This window comes from Oncorhynchus tshawytscha, unplaced genomic scaffold (genome assembly GCF_018296145.1).
Source record: "Oncorhynchus tshawytscha isolate Ot180627B unplaced genomic scaffold, Otsh_v2.0 Un_contig_799_pilon_pilon, whole genome shotgun sequence".
Lineage (NCBI taxonomy): Eukaryota > Metazoa > Chordata > Actinopteri > Salmoniformes > Salmonidae > Oncorhynchus > Oncorhynchus tshawytscha.
Genome location: NW_024608536.1, coordinates 15,001 through 40,000, shown reverse-complemented (window position 1 = coordinate 40,000; position 25,000 = coordinate 15,001). Strand labels below are relative to the sequence as shown.

The 25,000-nt window shown below is 47.8% G+C and overlaps 1 protein-coding gene and 1 pseudogene across 1 annotated transcript in view; one reads left to right on the top strand and one right to left on the bottom strand.

The window, feature by feature from the left end:
• LOC121843602 overlaps nt 1-3,906 on the bottom strand; it is an 8,270-nt pseudogene extending 4,364 nt beyond the window's left edge.
• An 11,489-nt stretch (nt 3,907-15,395) lies between these two features.
• LOC121843603 (tripartite motif-containing protein 16-like protein) overlaps nt 15,396-25,000 on the top strand; it is a gene marked incomplete at its 3' end in the record, with an annotated part of 20,804 nt that continues 11,199 nt past the window's right edge. The window contains exons 1-2 of the mRNA XM_042313331.1: nt 15,396-15,441; nt 18,742-19,103. Of these exons, the coding sequence (XP_042169265.1) occupies nt 15,396-15,441; nt 18,742-19,103 (408 nt within the window). The remainder of the gene's footprint in view (nt 15,442-18,741; nt 19,104-25,000) is intronic.

The window sequence follows — 25,000 nt, the reverse complement described above, 5'->3', positions numbered from 1 at the left end:
GAGACAGTAGGTTCAGTAGCCTCTCTGCACCTCATTGAGTCAGACCTCTGCCACCCTGCTCTCCAGGCCTTGTCCTCCTGGACAGACAGGTACAGAACACCTCTTGGTCCTGCTCTACTCTCCTCCCTCCTGGACAGACAGGTACAGAACACCTCTTGGTATATATATATATATATATATATCATCATTCAGGAGGTTATGCACAACAAGCATATCTTTGGGAGGACGTCCAGCCTCTCTTTTCCAGGCAAGAAAGTTTCTGTCCACCAACATGTCTTCTGTTTTGACATCAATACCGTAGTTCTTGGTAAACTCAGTTCAGCATGATGTATCTAGGAAGTTGTTTGAGTTTTATTTTAGTTTGACTATTGAGAGTTCCCTCTATTTGTGCTTTCACTAGATTCATCATTGGCACGGAAAGAGAGTCCCTGTCTTCCTAACATTGATGTGACCACAACAATTCTCCTCAGATACTCCCTTCTCTCTGCAATATCACCAGCAGGGTCAGATGTTCAAATCTGAGTAATGTTCCCATGATTGATAGTTTCCTGGTAGCTTTGCCACAACACTGTCTCTGTGTGTTTGTGTCATCTCATGTTTGACAAAGATAAACTAAGATTTTTTTCCAATTTTTGCAGCCATTACTGACAAAATAATCAAATGTAATGTTTTTTACCAAAAACTCCACATGGAAAGCAGAAAGCTGTGATCAATTAAATACAATAACTAGATATTATCTGTGTCATTTCTAGCCTGGCACAGATAGTAAAACTACATTAAATACAACGTTAACTAGATATTATCTGTGTCATTTCTAGCCTGGCACAGATAGTAAAACTACATTAAATACAACGTTAACTAGATATTATCTGTGTCATTTCTAGCCTGGCACAGATAGTAAAACTACATTAAATACAACGTTAACTAGATATTATCTGTGTCATTTCTAGCCTGGCACAGATAGTAAAACTACATTAAATACAACGTTAACTAGATATTATCTTGTCATTTCTAGCCTGGCACAGATAGTAAAACTACATTAAATACAACGTTAACTAGATATTATCTGTGTCATTTCTAGCCTGGCACAGATAGTAAAACTACATTAAATACAACGTTAACTAGATATTATCTGTGTCATTTCTAGCCTGGCACAGTAAAACTACATTAGTAAAACTATCTGTGTCATTAAATACAGACGTTAACTAGATATTATCTGTGTCATTTCTAGCCTGGCACAGATAGTAAAACTACATTAAATACAACGTTAACTAGATATTATCTGTGTCATTTCTAGCCTGGCACAGATAGTAAAACTACTGTAGCGACCCGCACAGACAGCTGTGTGTTATGTGTTCGGCTAGTAGCTGGTTGTGTTGTACTTACCAGTTCCCAGTGTTCGCGGGGTCCGACATGCCAATCAACCTGCTATCTGCCAATCACAGGAATGCCTGGGATGTTCTGATGCCGGGCATCCTGGTGGTTGGCGGAGTGGCGTGGAGGGGGCGGGGCATTGGAAGTTAAGGTTCAGCCTTTGTTCTCTCTCTTCCGTCTGGGCTTCACAAGAGAAGGTCCCGATTGGCTTGTGGGGTATCTTTCATTTATTTGGCGTGAGCTAAGGCCAAACAGTAGCCTGTGTAAAGTTGCTAATAAACCGTCAATTCGTAACTCAATCCTCTGTCTGGACAATTGTTCCTTTATGATCTAGTCAGGTCATTACACTACATTAAATACAACGTTAACTAGATATCATCGCCACATAACTTATGTCGAATTTAAAAGACACCGTTACCGTTAGTAACGTCTGTTACACTGTAACTTACAGGCAGCCTCACATAAAAACCTATTGGTTAACAAAGCTTTGATTATGACCAAAGTCTATAGTAGTGAAAACTCTCTCTCTCTATTGTAACTTACCACACATTCACATCACTGCCTCGACATGAATGTGTCCTGTCAGAGCCGTTTCCTGTCCGTTAACTGTTAACAGGCTCGAGCCACAGCTTAACCAATGAGCTACAAGGAGGACTGACAGTCACGAGCGGTGCAGCAGCCTCTGCAGCAGCAGCCTCCCCCAGGGTCCTAATAAGACGGTTAAAATCAAACTTTGACAGAGAAAATAAATCACAGATGAAAATATATTGACTGATATATTGAATTGTTTAGGGAAGCATGAGATTTGCTAAAATCTGATAGCATGCACTTCTTCTTCTATGATTAATGAACCACCTGACCTACGAGATGTAAACCAAATAATTAGCATCCCCCAGCCTTCCAAACTCAGCTACACAAAACGCTGAAATAAAATATAAAACATGACTTACCTTTGACGAGCTTCTTTGTGTCTCACTATTGTTACTGCTGCTAATTACTTTTACACCTCTAAAGTTCCTCCTACCTACTTCTGAAAAATAAAAACACCTACTTGGACTCCAATATGTCTGATTGTTTATTTCACTTTTGTTTTTTTTTTCATTAATTTGGCCATGTTTACCCAAATATTTCCATTTATAAAGCCCGTTTTGATCCAGAAAAAAGACAGTTCTTTTAAAACGGGACATGAGTCACTCAAAACTCATTTATGTGATGAGGCAGCCCAGTTACATGAAAGTCTATTCTCTGAAATATTTCAAACTACCTTTCCCAACAGTGGGGTCAGTGGGACTTGGATAGGGGCCCCTCTATTTTTCTGACTGGAGGAGAGATCGATGAAATGGTGTGTCTCCTCTGGTCAACAATACTCATTCAATACTCCACAGCCTGTTGGAGCTCCTTCAGCTCCTTCTCTCTCTCTCCTGGAATCTCTGCTGGACCTTCTGCTGACTCATCCCCAGCTGCCTCTGTGGAGAATCACTCTTCAATGAGCTATCAAGCTTTATTAGTCCAGTAGATCAATAGTATAGTAATGTGACATAGGACCCATAGAGAGGAAGGTCTACAATCCTGAGGAAGTCCCTTTACAATATTATATTATGTTGCTATGTGAATGATTATAGTTTTTATGGTAGGCCTACATGTATCAAGGAGTTGAGACTGAACTTTGGACTCATAAAAGGCCATTCAGAATGATAATAGTGTTTGACTTTATAAAATGGTGATACATTTGTAGCAAACTCAATATACTCAAGGTTTGTGTTCATATTTGTGGAACCATTTCATATTGTATATAATATAATGATCTCATATTCAAACAGATTTAGTTCCTACTGTATCTTTAATTCCTTGTTTATCAGACAGTCACCAACAAGTTGTTCTGGTCTTACCTGTTTCTCAGTCCTCTCTGCTGCAGCTGACACTGTATCATGGCCTTTATGTTCATCCATTGTACACAGCAGACAGATACACTGCTGATCGGTACGACAGTAAACCTCCAGCAGTTTGTCATGATGAGAGCAGATCTTCTCCTGTAGTTGTGCCGTGGCTTTGACCAGCTTGTGCTTCTTCAAAGCAGGAGATGCATAGTGAGATTGGAGGTGAGTCTCACAGTAAGAGGCCAGACACACCAGACAGGACATGAGGGCTTTCTGCTTTCTGGTCCCAGTGCAGACATCACACACCACATCTCCAGGTCCAGCATAGCACAGAGCAGGAGGGGGAGCTGCTCAGCCAACATGTTATTTTTCCTCAGATTAGGCCTTGGAGTGAAGGTCTCTGCACTGAGGACAGCTATAGACCCCTTTCAGAACATCCTGATCCCAGCAGCCCTCAATACAGCTCCTACAGTAACTGTGTCCACAGGGAATAGTGACCGGCTCCTTCAGTAGATCCAGACAGACAGAACAACAGAACTGGTCCTGGTCCAGCAGAACTCCCTGTTGAGCCATTTGGACGGTTGTTCACTCTCACACAGACAGACGACACAGAGACTCAGATCAGTTTCGTTTCCTCAGAAGAGAGTTTGTGGGAAGGGGAGGGACTTCCTGGTTCTGCCAGAGGGGTGGGGTTAGAAGGAGGGAGGGGTTAGAGGAATGGAGGAAGAGAGAGAGGAACTGCATGCAACAGCAAGAGGGAGACAAATAGTTTTGTTCCAAGGTTAGAGCCCTTAACATGGAACAAATGACATAATGAATCTTAAAATGTGAGTTGTTAGAATATATGAAGGGTAACAGTTTCTATGAAGTACGTATGTATCATTATTTTAATGACCTTTATAATGCCTTATAATACACCTATGTGTTGTAATTAATCAATAAGGACTGAGGAGGTGTGGTATATAGTTAATATACAGTACCACAGATAAGGACTGAGGAGGTGTGGTATATAGTTAATATACAGTACCACAGATAAGGACTGAGGAGGTGTGGTATATAGTTAATATACAGTACCACAGATAAGGACTGAGGAGGTGTGGTATATAGTTAATATACAGTACCACAGATAAGGACTGAGGAGGTGTGGTATATAGTTAATATACAGTACCACAGATAAGGACTGAGGAGGTGTGGTATATAGTTAATATACAGTACCACAGATAAGGTTATATATCTAACAATGCTTGTGTTCCTGGCTCACAGAAGACAAATCTAAAAAGTAAAAGAAAATATTAGAAAAATAATTTATATATATCTATATATATATATATATATATATATATATACTGTGATGTGATGCATAGACAATTTGGAGTACATCTGTAGTATATCAGAAGAATAGTATATGTACAGTAGTAGTTAAATAGGACAGGCCTTTACTAGAATACAGTATATACATATGAAGTGGACAGTAGTAGTTAAATAGGACAGGCCTTGACTAGAATACAGTATATACATATGAAGTGGTCAGTAGTAGTTAAATAGGACAGGCCTTGACTAGAATACAGTATATACATATGAAGTGGACAGTAGTAGTTAAATACGATGAACATGACTAGAATACAGTATATACAGTATATACAGTGGGGCAAAAAAGTATTTAGTGAGCCACCAATTGTGCAAGTTCTCCCACTTAAAAAGATGAGAGAGGCCTGTAATTTTCATCATCAGGAAACAGGCCTTGCAAAGGGACCAGGACGACTACACTTCAACTATGACAGACAAAATGAGAAAAAACAATCCAGAAAATCTCATTGTAGGATTTTTAATGAATTTATTTGCAAATTATGGTGGAAAATAAGTATTTGGTCACCTACAAACAAGCAAGATTTCTGGCTCTCACAGACCTGTAACTTCTTCTTTAAGAGGCTCCTCTGTCCTCCACTCGTTACCTGTATTAATGGCACCTGTTTCAACCTGTTATCAGTATAAAAGACACCTGTCCACGACCTCAAACAGTCACACTCCAAACTCCACTATGGCCAAGACCAAAGAGCTGTCAAAGGACACCAGAAACAAAATTGTAGACCTGCACCAGGCTGGGAAGACTGAATCTGCAATAGGTAAGCAGCTTGGTTTGAAGAAATCAACTGTGGGAGCAATTATTAGGAAATGGAAGACATACAAGACCACTGATAATCTCCCTCGATCTGGGGCTCCACGCAAGATCTCACCCCGTGGGGTCAAAATGATCACAAGAACGGTGAGCAAAAATCCCAGAACCACACGGGGGGACCTAGTGAATGACCTGCAGAGAGCTGGGACCAAAGTAACAAAGCCTACCATCAGTAACACACTACGCCGCCAGGGACTCAAATCCTGCAGTGCCAGACGTGTCCCCCTGCTTAAGCCAGTACATGTCCAGGCCCGTCTGAAGTTTGCTAGAGAGCATTTTGATGATCCAGAAGAAGATTGGGAGAATGTCATATGGTCAGATGAAACCAAAATATAACTTTTTGGTAAAAACTCAACTGGTCGTGTTTGGAGGACAAAGAATGCTGAGTTGCATCCAAAGAACACCATACCTACTGTGAAGCATCACGTGGAAACATCATGCTTTGGGGCTGTTTTTCTGCAAAGGTACCAGGACGACTGATCCGTGTAAAGGAAAGAATGAATGGGGCCATGTATCATGAGATTTTGAGTGAAAACCTCCTTCCATCAGCAAGGGTATTGAAGATTAAACTTGGCTGGGTCTTTCAGCATGACAATGATCCCAAACACACCGCCCGGGCAACGAAGGAGTGGCTTCGTAAGAAGCCTTTCAAGGTCCTGGAGTGGCCTAGCCAGTCTCCAGATCTCAACCCTATAGAAAAGGGAGTTGGAGGGAGGAGGGAGTTGAAAGTCTGTGTTGCCCAGCAACAGCCCCAAAACATCACTGCTCTAGAGGAGATCTGCATGGAGGAATGGGCCAAAATACCAGCAACAGTGTGTGAAAACCTTGTGAAGACTTACAGAAAACGTTTGACCTCTGTCATTGCCAACAAAGTATTGAGATAAACTTTTGTTATTTACCAAATACTTATTTTACACCATAATTTGCAAATAACTTCATTAAAGATCCTACAATGTGATTTTCTGGATTTCTCATTTTGTCTGTCATAGTTGAAGTGTACGTATGATGAAAATTACAGGCCTCAGTCATCTTTTTAAGTGGGAGAACTTACACAATACTTACACTAAATACTTTTTTGCCCCACTGTTGGTAGTATAGTCTCCCTGACGGCTCTAATCTGATAGTGGTAGATGTCTAGTCTCCCTGACGGCTCTAATCTGATAGTGGTAGATGTCTAGTCTCCCTGACGGCTCTAATCTGATAGTGGTAGATGTCTAGTCTCCCTGACGGCTCTAATCTGATAGTGGTAGATGTCTAGGCTCCCTGACGGCTCTAATCTGATAGTGGTAGATGTCTAGGCTCCCTTACGGCTCTAATCTGATAGTGGTAGATGTCTAGTCTCCCTGACGGCTCTAATCTGATAGTGGTAGATGTCTAGTCTCCCTGACGGCTCTAATCTGATAGTGGTAGATGTCTAGTCTCCCTGACGGCTCTAATCTGATAGTGGTAGATGTCTAGTCTCCCTGACGGCTCTAATCTGATAGTGGTAGATGTCTAGTCTCCCTTACGGCTCTAATCTGATAGTGGTAGATGTCTAGTCTCCCTTACGGCTCTAATCTGATAGTGGTAGATGTCTAGTCTCCCTTACGGCTCTAATCTGATAGTGGTAGTGGGGTGGTAGATGTCTAGTCTCCCTTACGGCTCTAATCTGATAGTGGTAGATGTCTAGTCTCCCTTACGGCTCTAATCTGATAGTGGTAGATGTCTAGTCTCCCTTACGGCTCTAATCTGATAGTGGTAGATGTCTAGTCTCCCTTACGGCTCTAATCTGATAGTGGTAGATGTCTAGTCTCCCTTACGGCTCTAATCTGATAGTGGTAGATGTCTAGTCTCCCTTACGGCTCTAATCTGATAGTGGTAGATGTCTAGTCTCCCTGAGGATGTCTAGATGTCTAGTCTCCCTTATGGCTCTAATCTGATAGTGGTAGATGTCTAGTCTCCCTGACGGCTCTAATCTGATAGTGGTAGATGTCTAGTCTCCCTTACGGCCCCAATCTGATAGTGGTAGATGTCTAGGCTCCCTTATGGCTCTAATCTGATAGTGGTAGATGTCTAGGCTCCCTTATGGCTCTAATCTGATAGTGGTAGATGTCTAGTCTCCCTGACGGCTCTAATCTGATAGTGGTAGATGTCTAGTCTCCCTGACGGCTCTAATCTGATAGTGGTAGATGTCTAGGCTCCCTTACGGCTCTAATCTGATAGTGGTAGATGTCTAGTCTCCCTGACGGCTCTAATCTGATAGTGGTAGATGTCTAGTCTCCCTTACGGCTCTAATCTGATAGTGGTAGATGGGGTGGTGGTAGATGTCTAGTCTCCCGGCTCTACGGCTCTAATCTGATAGTGGTGGTAGATGTCTAGTCTCCCTTACGGCTCTAATCTGATAGTAGTGGTGGTAGATGTCTAGTCTCCTTACGGCTCTAATCTGATAGTGGTAGATGTCTAGGCTCCCTTACGGCTCTAATCTGATAGTGGTAGATGTCTAGTCTCCCTTACGGCTCTAATCTGATAGTGGTAGATGTCTAGTCTCCCTTACGGCTCTAATCTGATAGTAGATGTCTGGTCTAATCTGATAGATGGTAGATGTCTAGTCTCCTTACGGCTCTAATCTGTTACTGGTAGATGTCTAGTAGTGGGGTGGTACATGTCTAGTCTCCCTTACGGCTCTAATCTGATAGTGGTAGATGTCTAGTCTCCCTTACGGCTCTAATCTGATAGTGGTAGATGTCTAGGCTCCCTTACGGCTCTAATCTGATAGTGGTAGTGGGGTGGTAGATGTCTAGTCTCCCTTATAGCTCTAATCTGATAGTAGAAGATGTCTAGTCTCCCTTATAGCTCTAATCTGATAGTGGTAGTGGGGTGGTAGATGTCTAGTCTCCTTTACGGCTCTAATCTGATAGTGGGGTGGTAGATGTCTAGTCTCCCTTACGGCTCTAATCTGTTAGTGGTAGATGTCTAGTCTCCCTTACGGCTCTAATCTGTTAGTGGTAGATGTCTAGTCTCCCTTATGGGTCTAATCTGATAGTGGTAGTGGGGTGGTAGATGTCTAGTCTCCCTTACGGCTCTAATCTGTTAGTGGTAGATGTCTAGTCTCCCTTATGGCTTTAATCTGTTAGTGGTAGATGTCTAGTCTCCCTTACGGCTCTATTCTGAAAGTGGTAGATGTCTAGTCTCCCTTACGGATCTAATCTGATAGTGGGGTGGTAGATGTCTAGTCTCCCTTATAGCTCTAATCTGATAGTGGTAGTGGGGTGGTAGATGTCTAGTCTACTTTATGGCTCTAATCTGATATTGGTAGTGGGGTGGTAGATGTCTAGTCTCCCTTATGGCTCTAATCTAATCGTGGTAGTGGTTTGGTAGATGTCTATTCTCCCTTATGGCTCTAATATGATAGTGGTAGATGTCTTGTCTAAATTACGGCTCTAATCTGATAGTGGTAGTCAGGTGGTAGATGCCTAGTCTCCCTGTTGGCTCTAATCTGATAGTGGTAGTGGGCTGGTAGATGTCTAATCTCCCTTCTGGCTCTAATCTGATACGGCTCTAATCTGATAGTAGGGTGGTAGATGTCGAGTCTCCCTTATGGCACTAATCTGATAGTGGTAGTGGGGTGGTAGATGTCTAGTCTCCCTTATGGCTCTAATCTGATAGTGGTAGATGTCTAGGCTCCCTGATGGCTCTAATCTGATACGGCTCTAATCTGATACGTCTCTAATCTGATAGTGCTAGATGTCTCGCCTCCCTTACGGCTCTAATCTGTTAGTGGTAGATGTCTAGTCTCCCTTACGGCTCTAATCTGATAGTCGTAGATGTCTAGTCTCCCTTATGGCTCTAATCTGATAGTGGTAGATGTCTAGCCTCCCTTGTGGCTCTAATCTGATAGTGGTAGATGTCTCGTCATCACCACAGCAGATAGATAACTGTGTTCTACATCCTGGGTATTAATGTCATCACCAGAGCAGATAGATAATTGTGTTCTACATCCTGGGGTTTACCCAGCACCTCCTCCAGCATTACTGTCATCACCACAGCAGATAGATAACTGCTGATCTAAGACTCCAAGCCAAACCATTTTGAATTGCAGGTTTATTCATAGGGTCCCAGTCATCATGTGACTCCCTAATGGATTCCAATGAAAACCTAAAACCTAATGTCCTTGTGTTTGTATGTAACAATATTGAGCACATGGTGTGACTTGCTGTAACTTACAAAGTTGTGATAGGGAGGGGTGGTCATCACGAGGTTTAACTGAGATGGGAAAATACTGAACAACACAATAGCAGGAACTGAGCAACTGTTCTAACTAGCTGCGATACCAGAACAGTAAGGATCTATACATCGACGGAGGGAGGAAGAAGCGCCAAGAGGCGGGGACCAGCCTGAGCGCCTGCGATAGGCTGGGCAAGTTTAAACCACGCCCAGTCTCTACTGTGATAGGCCAACAGACGGGTTGGAAATATGTCTATCATAATGTGTATAAGAACACTGTCTACGTACATCCTGTCAGTTCTCTGTTCTGCCCTGCGTGGTATTACAGTGAGCCCGTATATACGAAAGTTGCATTTGCCATTTATGACTTAGCTAATAAAAAATACATAGTATAAAATCGGTGACTCATTGTTATATTTATCCTGATACTGCTAGTGTTTAAATACTGGAGAGTCGAGACCAAATCACGGGCGCTGGACAGAGTGGATTTCAGTTGTAACAAAAGGCAGTTTTAATGAGTTAAAAGATATCTTGTCCCGCAGTTTTACGTGCACGGATCTAGTTCATATAACTCGATAAGGAGTCAGGTGAAAAAGAGGGCTTATGCAAAGGTTACATTCATTTTTATACATAGAATAAAGTAGGTAGAGTCTTGTCGTGTTGGTCTTCTGACTGGTCCCAAAAGGTTGGAGGCGGACCTGCTCTTGCCAGAGCAGGAGCCCCCATTGGTGTACAGCAGTCTTCTGTTCTGGGCACCCGACCAGTAGCAGGGGTAAAGTGTGTTTATACTAGGAGATGTTTGTGTCAGGGGTTCGTGAGGTAGAGGGGCAGTTTACTATGGCTGGGTGTATGTGTTCATGCGATGGAATGTCTTTGTTTCCTGGGGTCGTAAGACAACAAAGCTGAGGGGATAGTGTTAGGGGGTAGTTTTATTGCTGGCTGTGTGAGCTAGTTCCGGTTTTAGCAGGGGTACGTAAGATGACTTGAGTCAGGCGGTTTGGCTTGGCGCTGTATAATATATGAACTATGTATATGAATGTTTACATATATTTATATAACATCACACCATGTGCTCAATATTGTTACATACAAACACAAGGACAAAGCGTCTGCTGGGCTTGTTATCTACAGTTTTGCAACATGCAGGTCACACCATACGGCAACGAGCTTCTAGCAGCCAACTACCACCCCCTGGTGGATAGGAGCCAGAAATACAACCGACGCTCTGGAAACAGGGACTGTTGTTGGGGATGGTTTTCCCAATGTTCCTCATCACTCATCTAGAGACAGAGACACGTAATGACTATTCATTGTTTACCAATATGACCAAATAACATTGTAAACACACAATCCCAAACCAGACCGATTATATTAACCAGGTAGTTTGGATGCTGGATGCTGATTGGCTGAAACAGCATTTGACGCAACAGTATGACGTTAAAACACTTGATTACTGTTCTATTTATCTTGGTAACAAGTTTATAACAGCAATAAGGCACCTCAGGGGTTTGTGATATATATGGCCAACATACCACACTGAGGGCTGTATCCAGGACTAAGGGCTGTATCCAGGACTAAGGGGTGTATCCAGGACTAGGGCTGTATCCAAGACTAAGGGCTGTGTCCAGGGCTGTATCCAGGAAGGGCTGTATCCAGGACTAAGGGCTGTACCCAGGGCTAAGGGCTGTATCCAGGACTAAGGGCTGTATCCAGGACTAAGGGGTGTATCCAGGACTAAGGGCTGTATCCAGGACTAAGGGCTGTATCCAGGACTAAGGGCTGTATCCAGGACTAAGGGCTGTATCCAGGACTAAGGGCTGTATCCAGGACTAAGGGCTGTACCCAGGGCTAAGGGCTGTATCCAGGACTAAGGGCTGTATCCAGGACTAAGGGGTGTATCCAGGACTAAGGGCTGTATCCAGGACTAAGGGCTGTATCCAGGACTAAGGGCTGTACCCAGGACTAAGGGCTGTATCCAGGACTAAGGGCTGTACCCAGGACTAAGGGCTGTGTCCAGGACTAAGGGCTGTATCCAGGACTAAGGGCTGTATCCAGGACTAAGGGCTGTATCCAGGACTAAGGGCTGTATCCAGGACTAAGGGCTGTACCCAGGACTAAGGGCTGTACCCAGGACTAAGGGCTGTGTCCAGGACTAAGGGCTGTATCCAGGGTTACGGGCTGTATCCAGGAATAAGGGCTGTATCCAGGACTAAGGGCTGTATCCAAGGTTATGGGCTGTATCCAGGACTAAGGGCTTTATCCAGGACTAAGGGCTGTATCCAGGACTAAGGGCTGTATCTGTATCCAGGACAGGACTGTAAGGGGCTGTATCCAGGACTAAGGGCTGTATCCAGGACTAAGGGCTGTATCCCAGGACTAAGGGCTGTACCCAGGACTAAGGGCTGTATCCAGGGCTAAGGGCTGTATCCAGGGTTACAGGCTGTACCCAGGACTAAGGGCTGTATCCAGGACTAAGGGCTGTATCCAGGGTTACAGGCTGTACCCAGGACTAAGGGCTGTATCCAGGACTACGGGTTGTATCCAGGACTAAGGGCTGTATCCAGGACTAAGGGCTGTATCCAGGACTAAGGGCTGTACCCAGGACTAAGGGCTGGACTATCTGTATCAGGGTTACGGGCTGTATCCAGGACTGAAGGGGGGCTGTATCCAGGACTAAGGGCTGTGTTTCCAGGACTAAGGGCTGTATCCAGGACTAAGGGCTGTATCCAGGACTAAGGGCTGTGTCCAGGACTAAGGGCTGTTCTAGAACTAAGGGCTTTAGGACCCAGGACTAAGGGCTGTACCCAGGACTAAGGGCTGTATCCAGGACTAAGGGCTGTATCCAGGACTAAGGGCTGTACCCAGTACTAAGGGCTTTATCCAGGACTAAGGGCTGTATCCAGGGTTACGGGCTGTATCCAGGGATACGGGCTGTATCCAGGACTAAGGGCTGTATCCAGGACTAAGGGCTGTGTCCAGGACTAAGGGCTGTGTCCAGGACTAAGGGCTGTATCCAGGACTAAGGGCTGTATCCAGGACTAAGGGCTGTATCCAGGACTAAGGGCTGTATCCAGGACCATCCAGGACTAAGGGCTGTATCCAGGACTAAGTGCTGTATCCAGGACTAAGGGCTGTATCCAGGACTAAGGGCTGTATCCAGGACTAAGGGCTGTATCCAGGACTAAGGGCTGTATCCAGGGTTACGGGCTGTATCCAGGACTAAGGGCTGTATCCAGGACTAAGGGCTGTACCCAGGACTAAGGGCTGTAAGGGGGCTGTTATCCAGGACTAAGGGCTGTATCCAGGGTTACGGGCTGTATCCAGGGATAGGACTAAGGCTGTATCCAGGACTAAGGGCTGTGTCCAGGACTAAGGGCTGTGTCCAGGACTAAGGGCTGTGTCCAGGACTAAGGGCTGTATCCAGGACTAAGGGCTGTATCCAGGACTAAGGGCTGTATCCAGGACTAAGGGCTGTATCCAGGACTAAGGGCTGTATCCAGGACTGTGTCCAGGACTAAGGGCTGTATCCAGGTTACTAAGGGCTGTATTCAGGAGGTTAAGGGCTGTATCTAGGACTACGGGCTGTATCCAGGGACTAAGGGCTGTATCCAGGACTAAGGGCTGTATCCAGGGTGTATCCAGGACTAAGGCTGTATCCAGGACTAAGGGCTGTATCCAGGACTAAGGGCTGTATCCAGGACTAAGGGCTGTATCCAGGGTTAATGTATCCAGGACTAAGGGCTGTATCCAGGACTAAGGGCTGTATCCAGGACTAAGGGCTGTATCCAGGACTAAGGGCTGTATCCAGGACTAAGGGCTGTATCCAGGACTATCCAGGGCTGTATCCAGGACTAAGGGCTGTATCCAGGACTAAGGGCTGTATCCAGGGTTACGGGCTGTTTCCAGGGATATGGGCTGTATCCAGGACTAAGGGCTGGTGTCCAGGACTAAGGGCTGTGTCCAGGACTAAGGGCTGTGTCCAGGACTAAGGGCTGTATCCAGGGGGCTTACAGGCTGTATCCAGGACAAGGGCTGTATCCAGGACAAGGGCTGTATCCAGACTAAGGGCTGTATCCAGGACTAAGGGCTGTGTCCAGGACTAAGGGCTGTGTCCAGGACTAAGGGCTGTGTCCAGGACTAAGGGCTGTATCCAGGACTAAGGGCTGTATCCAGGACTTACAGGCTGTATCCAGGACAAGGGCTGTATCCAGGACTAAGGGCTGTATCCAGGACTAAGGGCTGTATCCAGGACTAAGGGCTGTATCCAGGACTAAGGGCTGTATCCAGGACTAAGGGCTGTATCCAGGACTAAGGGCTGTATCCAGGACTAAGGGCTGTATCCAGGACTCAGGGGCTGTATCCAGGACTAAGGGCTGTATCCAGGACTAAGGGCTGTATCCAGGACTAAGGGCTGTATCCAGGACTAAGGGCTGTATCCAGGACTAAGGGCTGTATCCAGGACTGAGGGCTGTATCCAGGACTAAGGGCTGTATCCAGGACTAAGGGCTGTATCCAGGACTAAGGGCTGTATCCAAGGTTACGGGCTGTATCCAGGACTAAGGGCTGTATGCAGGACTAAGGGCTGTGTCCAGGACTAAGGGCTGTATCCAGACACTCTGCTTTGCCTCGTCGTGCCTAGGAAGAGTCCTTAGCTGTGGTAGGGACACTTTGTGGCTGCCTTATATGAGGTATACAGCTAAGACCCTGAAAAGAAAGGACTGCATGAGTTACATGAAATGTTGGTCATGCTAGACCTGTTCTGGCTACACACCCATTTGCTATATGAGAAGGAGAGGGGTGGTTGTGTATTCTGAGAGGTTTTTACCAGGTTCAGCCCAATTCAACTCTCTGTTCCTCTTTGAGCCTTGTGTTTCCTACAGTACCTCCTCATCGGGCCCCTTGGGGTGTTAAGGCATATGGGGGCAATTACAGTTGCATCACGGGTACAGGTAATGGCATTGATTATGGGAGATTGCCTGAAGCTGATTGCAGTAGTAACATAACCATTAATGCCACTTGGCCAGTTACAGGCCTAAACCCAACTACTGGTCTGGCTGATGTGTGGTGGATCTGTGGACCCAAAAGAGTGCTGAGACCCATTCTTAGAGGAGACTGGCAAGGTACGTGTGCTCTGACCAGTTTGATAATTCCACTGACCATTGTTGATGTTACTGCTGAACAGCTGTTGGGTTCTGTATCCAGGGGACCTGAAAACATTCCATCCCATGGGAGACATAGACGTAGTGCTCCATGGACAGAGGATGTAGTTGACATACACACTAACCTGTTGGGTTCTGTATCCAGGGGACCTGAAAACATTCCATCCCATGGGAGACATAGACATAGTGCTCCATGGACAGAGGATGTAGTTGACATACACACTAACCTGTTGGGAGGGCCAGTGGGGGTTCCTCATGAGTTTCAGGCCTTGGGTAGGAATGACGGACTCTGGCACTTACTACCTATTATAAGTCCAGCCATTTTGGATGCTAGACAGACTGCATGGATTAATTACATCTACTATGATCAACAGCGTTTTGTGAATTACCCCCGTGATGCACTCACTGGTATGTCTGAACAGCTTGAGGCCACATCTGGGGTTGCCAGAATAGACTTGCTTTGGGTATGCTTCTTGCCAGTCAGGGGGCGTCTGCAAGATGTTCGGTGAACAATGTTGCACGTATATTCCTAATAACACCAGTCCAGATGGTAGTATATCTAAGGCCCTTAGTGGGCTTGATGCACTATCTGCTGAGATGAGGACCATGGCGGGGGTGGAGGGCCTGTTCTCTTGGTTGGGAGCCTGGTTTGGTAAGTACACTGGTATGGTGGTTACTGGATTTCTGACCCTAATTCTTGTATTTTTGTTATTGATGTGTTGTGCTGCTTGCATCATACCGTGTTTGAAGAAGTCTGTTACAGATGTGGTGAAGGCTTCAGGCATGATGATGCCTTTGCTTGATGCTCCAGTTGGAGATGCTGATACTGAATCATGCTTTCAGGGGAGGATGGGACTGACTGAGGGTGACCCATGGTATGCTGTGGGTGAGGTAGTAGAATACATATTACACCACCACAGTTCCTTGTGATACATTTTTTATGATAGGTTTTCTTTCCAGTATGTTTGTTCTCCCTGTTGTGAAGGTTTCGAGTCCGTGGGTGGCATGAATCCCAACTGGTGCAGGATAGGAGTAGCTGAGAGGACCAGATGGTTTATAATAATGCTTTGCTCTGCTTTACTCTGTTTTCCATGACCAAAGTTTTATCCTGTATCTTACATGTCAATAAACAATAAAGTGTTATCCTGTTTTTGCTAAGTGACACCCTTGTGGGTGTCAAAAGGGGGACTTAAATTTCACACCATTTTCTTTTGTTCTGTTTTTGAATGAGCTGTTGTTCTCTTTTGACATGAAGGTATTTTAAACTTTGTGACTGTTATATGATTCATTGCTGAATTTTTGTTCACACCCTTGGGGGTGTGAAAAAGAGGGATTATTGGATCCTGTGTTTTACATTATAGCCATTACCATATATATGATTGAATATTATCTGCTGTTGGCTTGTGTTGTATGTAAGTGGTATGCAACATAGCTGACTTGAAACATTGTTAAAAGTGTCAGGGCCAGGGGACTTTCTCATGCTGAAAAAAAAAAATACAGAAGGGAGGGCACATTCAGAGCGTGGGGTTGCGAGAACAAGCGGTCTTTTGTTAGATAACAGGAGCCAGGTGCGAGATAACGGTATGGAGCATGAGAGCCTGGCTGCAACTTCTCTTATGACATTCCAGAATCGTATTGCCATTGATATGTTACTCTCTGAGAAGGGCGGAGTTTGCTCTATGTTTGGTGACCAGTGTTGTACTTTCATCCCTAATAACACAGCCTCGGATGGTAGCTTGACCATAGCTCTGGAAGGTCTGCGGACGCTTAATGGTAAAATGAAATCTCATTCAGGGATTGATACCTCGATGTGGGACTCCTGGATGAGTGCGTTTGGTAAATATAAAACCCTGGTGTCCTCCATTTTGGTATCCATTTCGGTGTTCGCTGCCATTTTAGTTCTCTGTGGATGCTGTTACATTCCATGCATCCATTCCCTTACCACTAGGGTTATCTCTAGAGCCATTGACCCTTCCTCCCCTTCCCAGATGTTTCCTCTGCTGGATAAAGACCTACTTGAATTCGAGGATGAGGAGGAGAGTGCCTATTAGGTTTACATATATCTGCTGTTGCCTTATGGGGATGTATGTATGTGTTATGCAAGTGGATCATTCCGCCTGACTTGCCTAGTTTAAGTCACATCTCTTTGGAGATGTGAAGAGAGGGAATCACAACTTTTTCCTGCGGGAAAAAGTTGGCTTATGTAGACAAGCATTTTACTTTTATTTTGAGCTGTTGTTCTCCGCTCTGTTAAATGAGGGTTGTAAGTTCCTAGGTGGCTGGTAGCCAACTTAGTACATAGTGGGATTGAATGGAGAACAGGATGGTAATACATATATCTATTTCTGTTTAATACCGTGCCTTATTTCATAGTCCCCTTGGGAGAAGTTTCTCTTTGTGTCTGAATCTAGTTAGGTTGTGTCACGTCTCTGGTGAGACGTGAAGAGAGGGTTTTGTAGAGAAATGCTATTTCTTATACAGGTGACCAAACTATTGTTAATACAGGGCTACAACTCAAAGTAAAGCCTGTATGGGGTCCCCTACAGGATAGCTCCCGCATTACACTAATTGCCAAAACCAGCGCACACACACATAATCTCCTTTGTAGCTGAACATTGTGTGCCCGAAGAGGATTCTACGATGACGGACAGACAACTGAGCCAATGGCGGAAGACTACAGACTACACCCCAGCTGAACCAATCCAAAGATCCGATCTTCCAGAATCAACCTACTTTCTGTTCTATATATAAGTGGTGTATTGATTGTAACGGTCTCTTTGCCTGCAGTTCCGTACGAACCAGCGGAGGAGCCGTAATTACGCTGTTCTAGATATCTTCACTCTGAATAAACTGTCGCTTGTCATACAATTTACCACCTTGTCTGAATCGATCCTTGACCGACTCGCCCGTCTACATATCTAATTTCTAACATCTGTGCCAGGCTAGAAATGACACAGATAATATCTAGTTAACGTTGTATTTAATGTAGTTTTACTATCTGTGCCAGGCTAGAAATGACACAGATAATATCTAGTTAACGTTGTATTTAATGTAGTTTTACTATCTGTGCCAGGCTAGAAATGACACAGATAATATCTAGTTAACGTTGTATTTAATGTAGTTTTACTCTGAGACTATCACAGTGCAGGTGCATTTATACGGAGACTTGATTATATTGGATTGTATTTATCATCATTAGTCATTTAGGTCAACATTGGATCATTCAGAGATCCTCACTGAACTTCTGGAGTTTGCTGCACTGAAAGTAAAGGGGCTGAATAATTTCAGTTTTTGAGTTTTTGATTTGTTAAAAAAGTTTGAAATAAGCAATAAATGTCGTTCCACTTCATGATTGTGTCCCACTTCTTGTTGATTCTTCACAAAAAAAAAACACAGTTTTATGTCTTTAGGAAGGAGGAGAGTCAAAACAGAGCAGGACCAAGAGGTGTTCTGTACCTGTCTGTCCAGGAGGGAGGAGAGTAGATGCAGGACCAAGAGGTGTTCTGTACCTGTCTGGGGGGACAATGAGGTGCAGAGAGACTACTGAACATACTGTCTCTCTGTCTCTTGCTCTCTCTCTCTCTGTCTGTCTGTGTCTCTCTCTCTCTCTCTCTCTCTGTCTCTGTCTGTCTCTCTCTCTCTCTCTCTCTCTCTGCCTGGTCCTCTGGATCTCTCTGTCTATCTCTCTGACTCAATGATGTCCCTCTCTCTCTACTGAATCTATCTATCTCTCTATATCTCTGTCTCTCTCTCTCTCTCTCTGTCTCTCTCTCTCTCTATATCTCTCTCTCTCTTCTCTCTCTCTCTCTGTCCCTCTCTCTCTCTGTCTCTCTCTCTCTCTGTCCCTCTAATCTAAATCTCTCTCTCTGTCCCTCTCTCTCTCTCTCTCTCTCTCTGTCTCTCTCTCTCTGTCTCTCTCTCTCTCTCTCTCTCTGTCTCTCTCTCTCTCTCTCTCTCTCTCTCTCTCTCTCTCTCTCTCTCTCTCTCTCTCTCTCTGTCTCTCTCTGTCTCTCTCTGTCTCTCTCTCTCTCTCTCTCTGTCTCTCTCTCTCTCTGTCTCTCTCTCTCTCTCTCTCTCCAGCGCTCTGCACAGTCAGCAGTGGAGGACAGTGATCAGATCTTTACTGAGCTGATCCGCTCCATTGAGAGAAGGAGCTCTGAGGTGAAGGAGCTGATCAGAGCCCAAGAGAAGGCTCAAGTGAGTCAAGCTGAAGGACTCCTGGAGCAACTGAAGCAGGAGATAGCTGAGCTGAGGAAGAGAAGCACTGAGCTGGAGCAGCTCTCACACACAGAGGATCACATCCATTTCCTCCAGGTAACTAAACTGTCTTGTTACATGTGATATGAAATTAACTTCATGTGAAACTATTCATCTCAATCATTATGTTGTCCTGTCCGTCTCTGTCCCTCTCTCTCTGTCTGTCTCTCTCTCTCTGTCCGTCTCTCTGTCTCTGTCTCTGTCCCTCTGTCTCTGTCTCTTTCTGTCTGTCCCTCTCTCTCTGTCCCCCTCTCTCTCTGTCTGTCCCTCTCTCTGTCTGTCCCTCTCTCTCTGTCCGTCTCTCTCTCTCTGTCCGTCTCTCTCTCTCTGTCCGTCCCTCTCTCTCTGTCCGTCCCTCTCTCTCTCTCTGTCCGTCCCTCTCTCTCTGTCTGTCCCTCTCTCTCTCTCTCTGTCCGTCCCTCTCTCTCTCTCTCTGTCCGTCCCTCCCTCTCTCTCTGTCTGTCCCTCTCTCTCTCTCTCTGTCCGTCCCTCTCTCTCTCTCTCTGTCTGTCCCTCTCTCTGTCTGTCGTCCCTCTCTCTCTCTCTGTCCGTCCCTCTCTCTCTCTCTGTCCGTCCCTCTCTCTCTCTCTGTCCGTCCCTCTCTCTCTCTCTGTCCGTCCATCTCTCTCTCTCTCTCTGTCTGTCCCTCCCTCTCTCTCTGTCTGTCCGTCCCTCTCTCTCTCTGTCCCTCTCTCTCTCCTGTCCGTCCCTCTCTCTCTTCTCTGTCCGTCCCTCTCTCTCTCTCTGTCTGTCCGTCCCTCTCTCTCTCTGTCCGTCCCTCTCTCTCTCTGTCTGTCCCTCTCTCTCTGTCTCTCTCTCTGTCCGTCCCTCTCTCTCTCTGTCCGTCCCTCTCTCTCTGTCCGTCCCTCTCTCTCTGTCTGTCCGTCCCTCTCTCTCTCTGTCCCTCCCTCTCTCTCTCTCTCTGTCTGTCCCTCCCTCTCTCTCTCTGTCCGTCCCTCTCTCTCTCTGTCCGTCCCTCTCTCTCTCTGTCCCCCTCTCTCTCTCTGTCCGTCCCTCTCTCTCTGTCTGTCCTGTCCCTCTCTCTCTGTCTGTCCGTCCCTCTCTCTCTCTGTCTGTCGTCCCTCTCTCTGTCTGTCCGTCCCTCTCTCTCTCTGTCCGTCCCTCTCTCTCTCTGTCAGTCCCTCTCTCTCTCTCCCTCTCTCTCTCTCTGTCTGTCCCTCCCTCTCTCTCTCTGTCCGTCCCTCTCTCTCTCTCTCTGTCCCTCTCTCTCTCTCTCCCTCTCTCTCTCTGTCCCTCTCTCTCTCTCTCTCTCTGTCCGTCCCTCTCTCTCTCTCTCTGTCAGTCCCTCCCTCTCTCTCTCTCTCTGTCCGTCCCTCTCTCTCTCTCTGTCTGTCCCTCTCTCTCTCTCTGTCAGTCCCTCTCTCTCTCTCTCTGTCCGTCCCTCTCTCTCTCTGTCTGTCCCTCTCTCTCTCTCCGTCCCTCTCTCTCTCTCTGTCCGTCCCTCTCTCTCTCTCTCTCTCTGTCAGTCCCTCTCTCTCTCTGTCCCCTCTCTCTCTCTGTCTCCAGTCCCTCTCTCTGTCTCTCTCTCTGTCTCTCCCTCTCTCTGTCTCTGTCCCTCCCTCTCTCTCTGTCCTGTCCCTCTCTCTGTCTCTCCCCTCTCTCTGTCCGTCCCTCTCTCTCTCTCTGTCCCCCTCTCTCTCTCTCTCTCTCTCTCTCTCTCTCTCTCTGTCCGTCCCTCTCTCTCTCTCTGTCTCTCTGTCCCTCCCTCTCTCTCTCTCTGTCGTCCCTCTCTCTCTCTCTCTGTCCCTCTCTCTCTCTCTCTCTCTCCGTCCCTCTCTCTCTGTCTCTCTCTCTCTCCTGTCCCTCTCTCTCTCTCTGTCTGTCCCTCTCTCTCTCTCTGTCCGTCCCTCTCTCTCTCTCTCTGTCCGTCCCTCTCTCTCTCTGTCTCTCTCTCTGTCCGTCCCTCTCTCTCTCTCTCTGTCTGTCCCTCTGTCTCCCTCTCTCTGTCCGTCCCTCTCTCTCTCTCTCTCTGTCCGTCCCTCTCTCTCTCTCTCTGTCCGTCCCTCTCTCTCTCTCTGTCCGTCCTCTCTCTCTCTCTCTCTGTCCGTCCCTCTCTCTCTCTGTCCGTCCCTCTCTCTCTCTCTCTGTCCCTCTCTCCCTCTCTCTGTCCGTCCCTCTCTCTCTCTCTGTGTCCGTCCCTCTCTCTCTCTGTCCGTCCCTCTCTGTCTCTCTCTCTCCCTCTCTCTCTCTCTCCCTCCCTCTCTCTCTGTCCGTCCCTCTCTCTCTCTCTCTGTCCGTCCCTCTCTCTCTCTCTCTGTCCGTCCCTCTCTCTCTCTCTGTCCGTCCCTCTCTCTCTCTCTCTGTCCGTCCCTCTCTCTCTCTCTCTCTGTCCGTCCCTCTGTCAGTCCCTCTGTCTGTCCCTCCCTCTCCCTCTCTCTCTGTCCGTCCCTCTCTCTCTCTGTCCGTCCCTCTCTCTCTCTCTCTGTCCGTCCCTCTCTCTCTCTCTCCAGTCCCTCCCTCTCTCTCTCTCTGTCCGTCCCTCTCTCTCTCTCTGTCCGTCCCTCTCTCTCTCTGTCCCTCCCTCTCTCTCTGTCCGTCCCTCTCTCTCTCTGTCCGTCCCTCTCTCTCTCTCTCTGTCCGTCCCTCTCTCTCTGTCTGTCCCTCTCTCTCTCTCTCTGTCCCTCTCTCTCTCTGTCCGTCTCTCTCTCTCTCTCCGTCCCTCTCTCTCTCTCTCTGTCCCTCCTCTCTCTCTCTGTCCGTCCCTCTCTCTCTCTGTCCCTCTCTCTCTCTCTCTGTCCGTCCCTCTCTCTCTCTCTGTCCGTCCCTCTCTCTCTCTCTCTCTGTCCGTCCCTCTCTCTCTCTGTCTGTCAAGTCCCTCTCTCTCTCTGTCCGTCCCTCTCTCTCTCTCTCTGTCCGTCCCTCTCTCTCTCTCTCTGTCCGTCCCTCTCTCTCTCTCTCTCTGTCCGTCCCTCTCTCTCTCTCTGTCCCTCTCTCTCTCTCTGTCCGTCCCTCTCTCTCTCTGTCTGTCCCTCTCTCTCTCTCTGTCCGTCCCTCTCTCTCTCTCTGTCCGTCCCTCTCTCTCTCTCCGTCTCTCTCTCTGTCCGTCCCTCTCTCTCTCTCTCTCTCTCCTCTGTCCCCTCTCTCTCTCTCTGTCCGTCCCTCCCTCTCTGTCTCCCTCTCTCTCTCTGTCCCTCTCTCCCTCTCTCTCTCTCTCTGTCCCCCTCTCTCTCTCTCTGTCCGTCCCTCTCTCTCTCTGTCCGTCCCTCTCTCTCTCTCTCTCTCTGTCCGTCCCTCTCTCTCTCTCTCTCAGTCCCTCCCTCTCTCTCTCTCTGTCCCTCCCTCTCTCTCTCTCTGTCCGTCCTCTCTCTCTCTCCAGTCCTCTCTCTCTCTCTGTCCGTCTCTCTCTCTCTCTCTCTGTCCGTCCCTCTCTCTCTCTCTCTCCGTCCCTCTCTCTCTCTCTCTCCCTCTCTCTCTCCCTCTCTCTCTCTCTCTGTCCGTCCCTCTCTCTCTCTCTCTCTCTCTGTCCCTCTCTCTCTCTCTGTCCCTCTCCTCTCTGTCCCCTTCTCTCTCTCTCTGTCCGTCCCTCTCTCTCTCTCTCTGTCCGTCCCTCTCTCTCTCTGTCTGTCCCTCTCTCTCTCTGTCCTCTCTCTCTCTGTCCGTCCCTCTCTCTCTCTCTCCGTCCTCTCTCTCTCTCTCTGTCCGTCCCTCTCTCTCTCTCTCTGTCCGTCCCTCTCTCTCTCTCTCTCTCTCTGTCCCTCCCTCTCTCTCTCTGTCCGTCCCTCTCTCTCTCTCTGTCCGTCCCTCTCTCTCTCTCTGTCCGTCCCTCTCTCTCTCTGTCCCTCCTCTCTCTCTGTCCGTCCCTCTCTCTCTCTCTCTGTCCGTCCCTCTCTCTCTCTGTCCGTCCCTCTCTCTCTGTCCCTCCTCTCTCTCCTGTCCCTCCCTCTCTCTCTCTCTCTCTCTGTCCCCCTCTCTCTCTCTCTGTCCGTCCCTCTCTCTCTCTGTCCGTCCCTCTCTCTCTCTGTCCGTCCCTCTCTCTCTCCCTCCCTCTCTCTCTCCGTCCCTCTCTCTCTCTGTCCGTCCCTCTCTCTCTCTGTCCAGTCCCTCTCTCTCTCTGTCCCTCTCTCTCTCTCTCTGTCCGTCCCTCTCTCTCTCTCTGTCCGTCCCTCTCTCTCTCTGTCTCCCTCTCTCTCTCTCTCTGTCCCCCTCTCTCTCTCTGTCCCTCCCTCTCTCTCTCTGTCCGTCCCTCTCTCTCTCTGTCCGTCCCTCCTCTCTCTCTCTCTGTCCCTCCCTCTCTCTCTCTCTGTCCGTCCCTCCCTCTCTCTCTCTGTCCGTCCCTCTCTCTCTCTGTCCGTCCCTCTCTCTCTCTCTCTGTCCGTCCCTCTCTCTCTCTGTCTCCCTCTCTCTCTCTGTCCGTCCCTCTCTCTCTCTGTCCGTCCCTCTCTCTCTCTCCCTCTCTCTCTCTGTCCCTCTCTCTCTCTCTGTCCGTCCCTCTCTCTCTCTCTGTCAGTCCCTCTCTCTCTCTCTCTCTGTCTGTCCGTCCCTCTCTCTCTCTCTGTCCGTCCCTCTCTCTCTCTCCCTCTCTCTCTCTGTCCGTCCCTCTCTCTCTGTCTGTCCTGTCCCTCTCTCTCTCTCTCTCTGTCCCTCTCCCTCTCTCTCTCTCTCTGTCCGTCTCTCTCTCTCTCTCTCTCTCTGTCCGTCCCTCTCTCTCTGTCCGTCCCTCCCTCTCTCTCTCTCTGTCCGTCCCTCTCTCTCTCTCTCTGTCCGTCCCTCTCTCTCTCTCTCTCTCTCTGTCCCTCCCTCTCTCTCTCTCTCTCTCTCTCTCTCTGTCCCTCCCTCTCTCTCTCTGTCCGTCCCTCTCTCTCTCTGTCCGTCCCTCTCTCTCTCTCTCTGTCCGTCCCTCTCTCTCTCTGTCTCCCTCTCTCTCTCTCTCTGTCCCTCCCTCTCTCTCTCTCTCTGTCCTCCCTCTCTCTGTCCGTCCCTCTCTCTCTCTGTCCGTCCCTCTCTCTCTCTCTGTCCGTCCCTCTCTCTCTCTCTGTCCGTCCCTCTCTCTCTCTGTCTCTCTCTCTCTCTCCTGTCCCTCCTCTCTCTGTCTCTCTCTCTCTCTCTGTCCGTCCCTCTCTCTCTCTCTCTGTCCCTCCCTCTCTCTCTCTCTGTCCGTCCCTCTCTCCCTCTCTCTCTCTCTCTCTCTGTCCGTCCCTCTCTCTCTCTCTGTCCGTCCCTCTCTCTCTCTCCGTCCGTCCCTCTCTCTCTCTGTCCGTCCCTCTCTCTCTCTGTCCGTCCCTCTCTCTCTCTGTCCGTCCCTCTCTCTCTCTCTGTCCGTCCCTCTCTCTCTCTCCGTCCCTCTCTCTGTCCCCTCTCTCCTCTCTCTCTCTCTCTGTCCGTCCCTCTCTCTCTCTCTCTCTCTGTCCGTCCCTCTCTCTCTCTCTGTCCGTCCCTCTCTCTCTCTCTCTGTCCGTCCCTCTCTCTCTCTCTGTCCGTCCCTCTCTCTCTCTCTCTGTCCTGTCCCTCTCTCTCTCTCTGTCCGTCCCTCTCTCTCTCTGTCTCTCTCTCTGTCCGTCCCTCTCTCTCTCTCTGTCAGTCCCTCTCTCTCTCTGTCCGTCTCTCTCTCTGTCCGTCCCTCTCTCTCTCTGTCCCTCCCTCTCTCTCTCTGTCCCTCTCTCTCTCTGTCCGTCCCTCTCTCTCTCTCTGTCCGTCCCTCTCTCTCTCTGTCCGTCCCTCTCTCTCTCCGTCCCCTCTCTCTCTCTGTCCGTCCCTCTCTCTCTCTGTCCGTCCCTCTCTCTCTCTGTCCGTCCCTCTCTCTCTCTGTCCGTCCCTCTCTCTCTGTCTGTCTCTCTCTGTCTCTCTCTCTCTGTCCGTCCCTCTCTCTCTCTCTGTCCGTCCCTCTCTCTCTCTGTCCGTCCCTCTCTCTCTCTGTCCGTCCCTCTCTCTCTCTCTGTCCGTCCCTCTCTCTCTCTCTCTCTGTCCGTCCCTCTCTCTCTCTCTGTCCGTCCCTC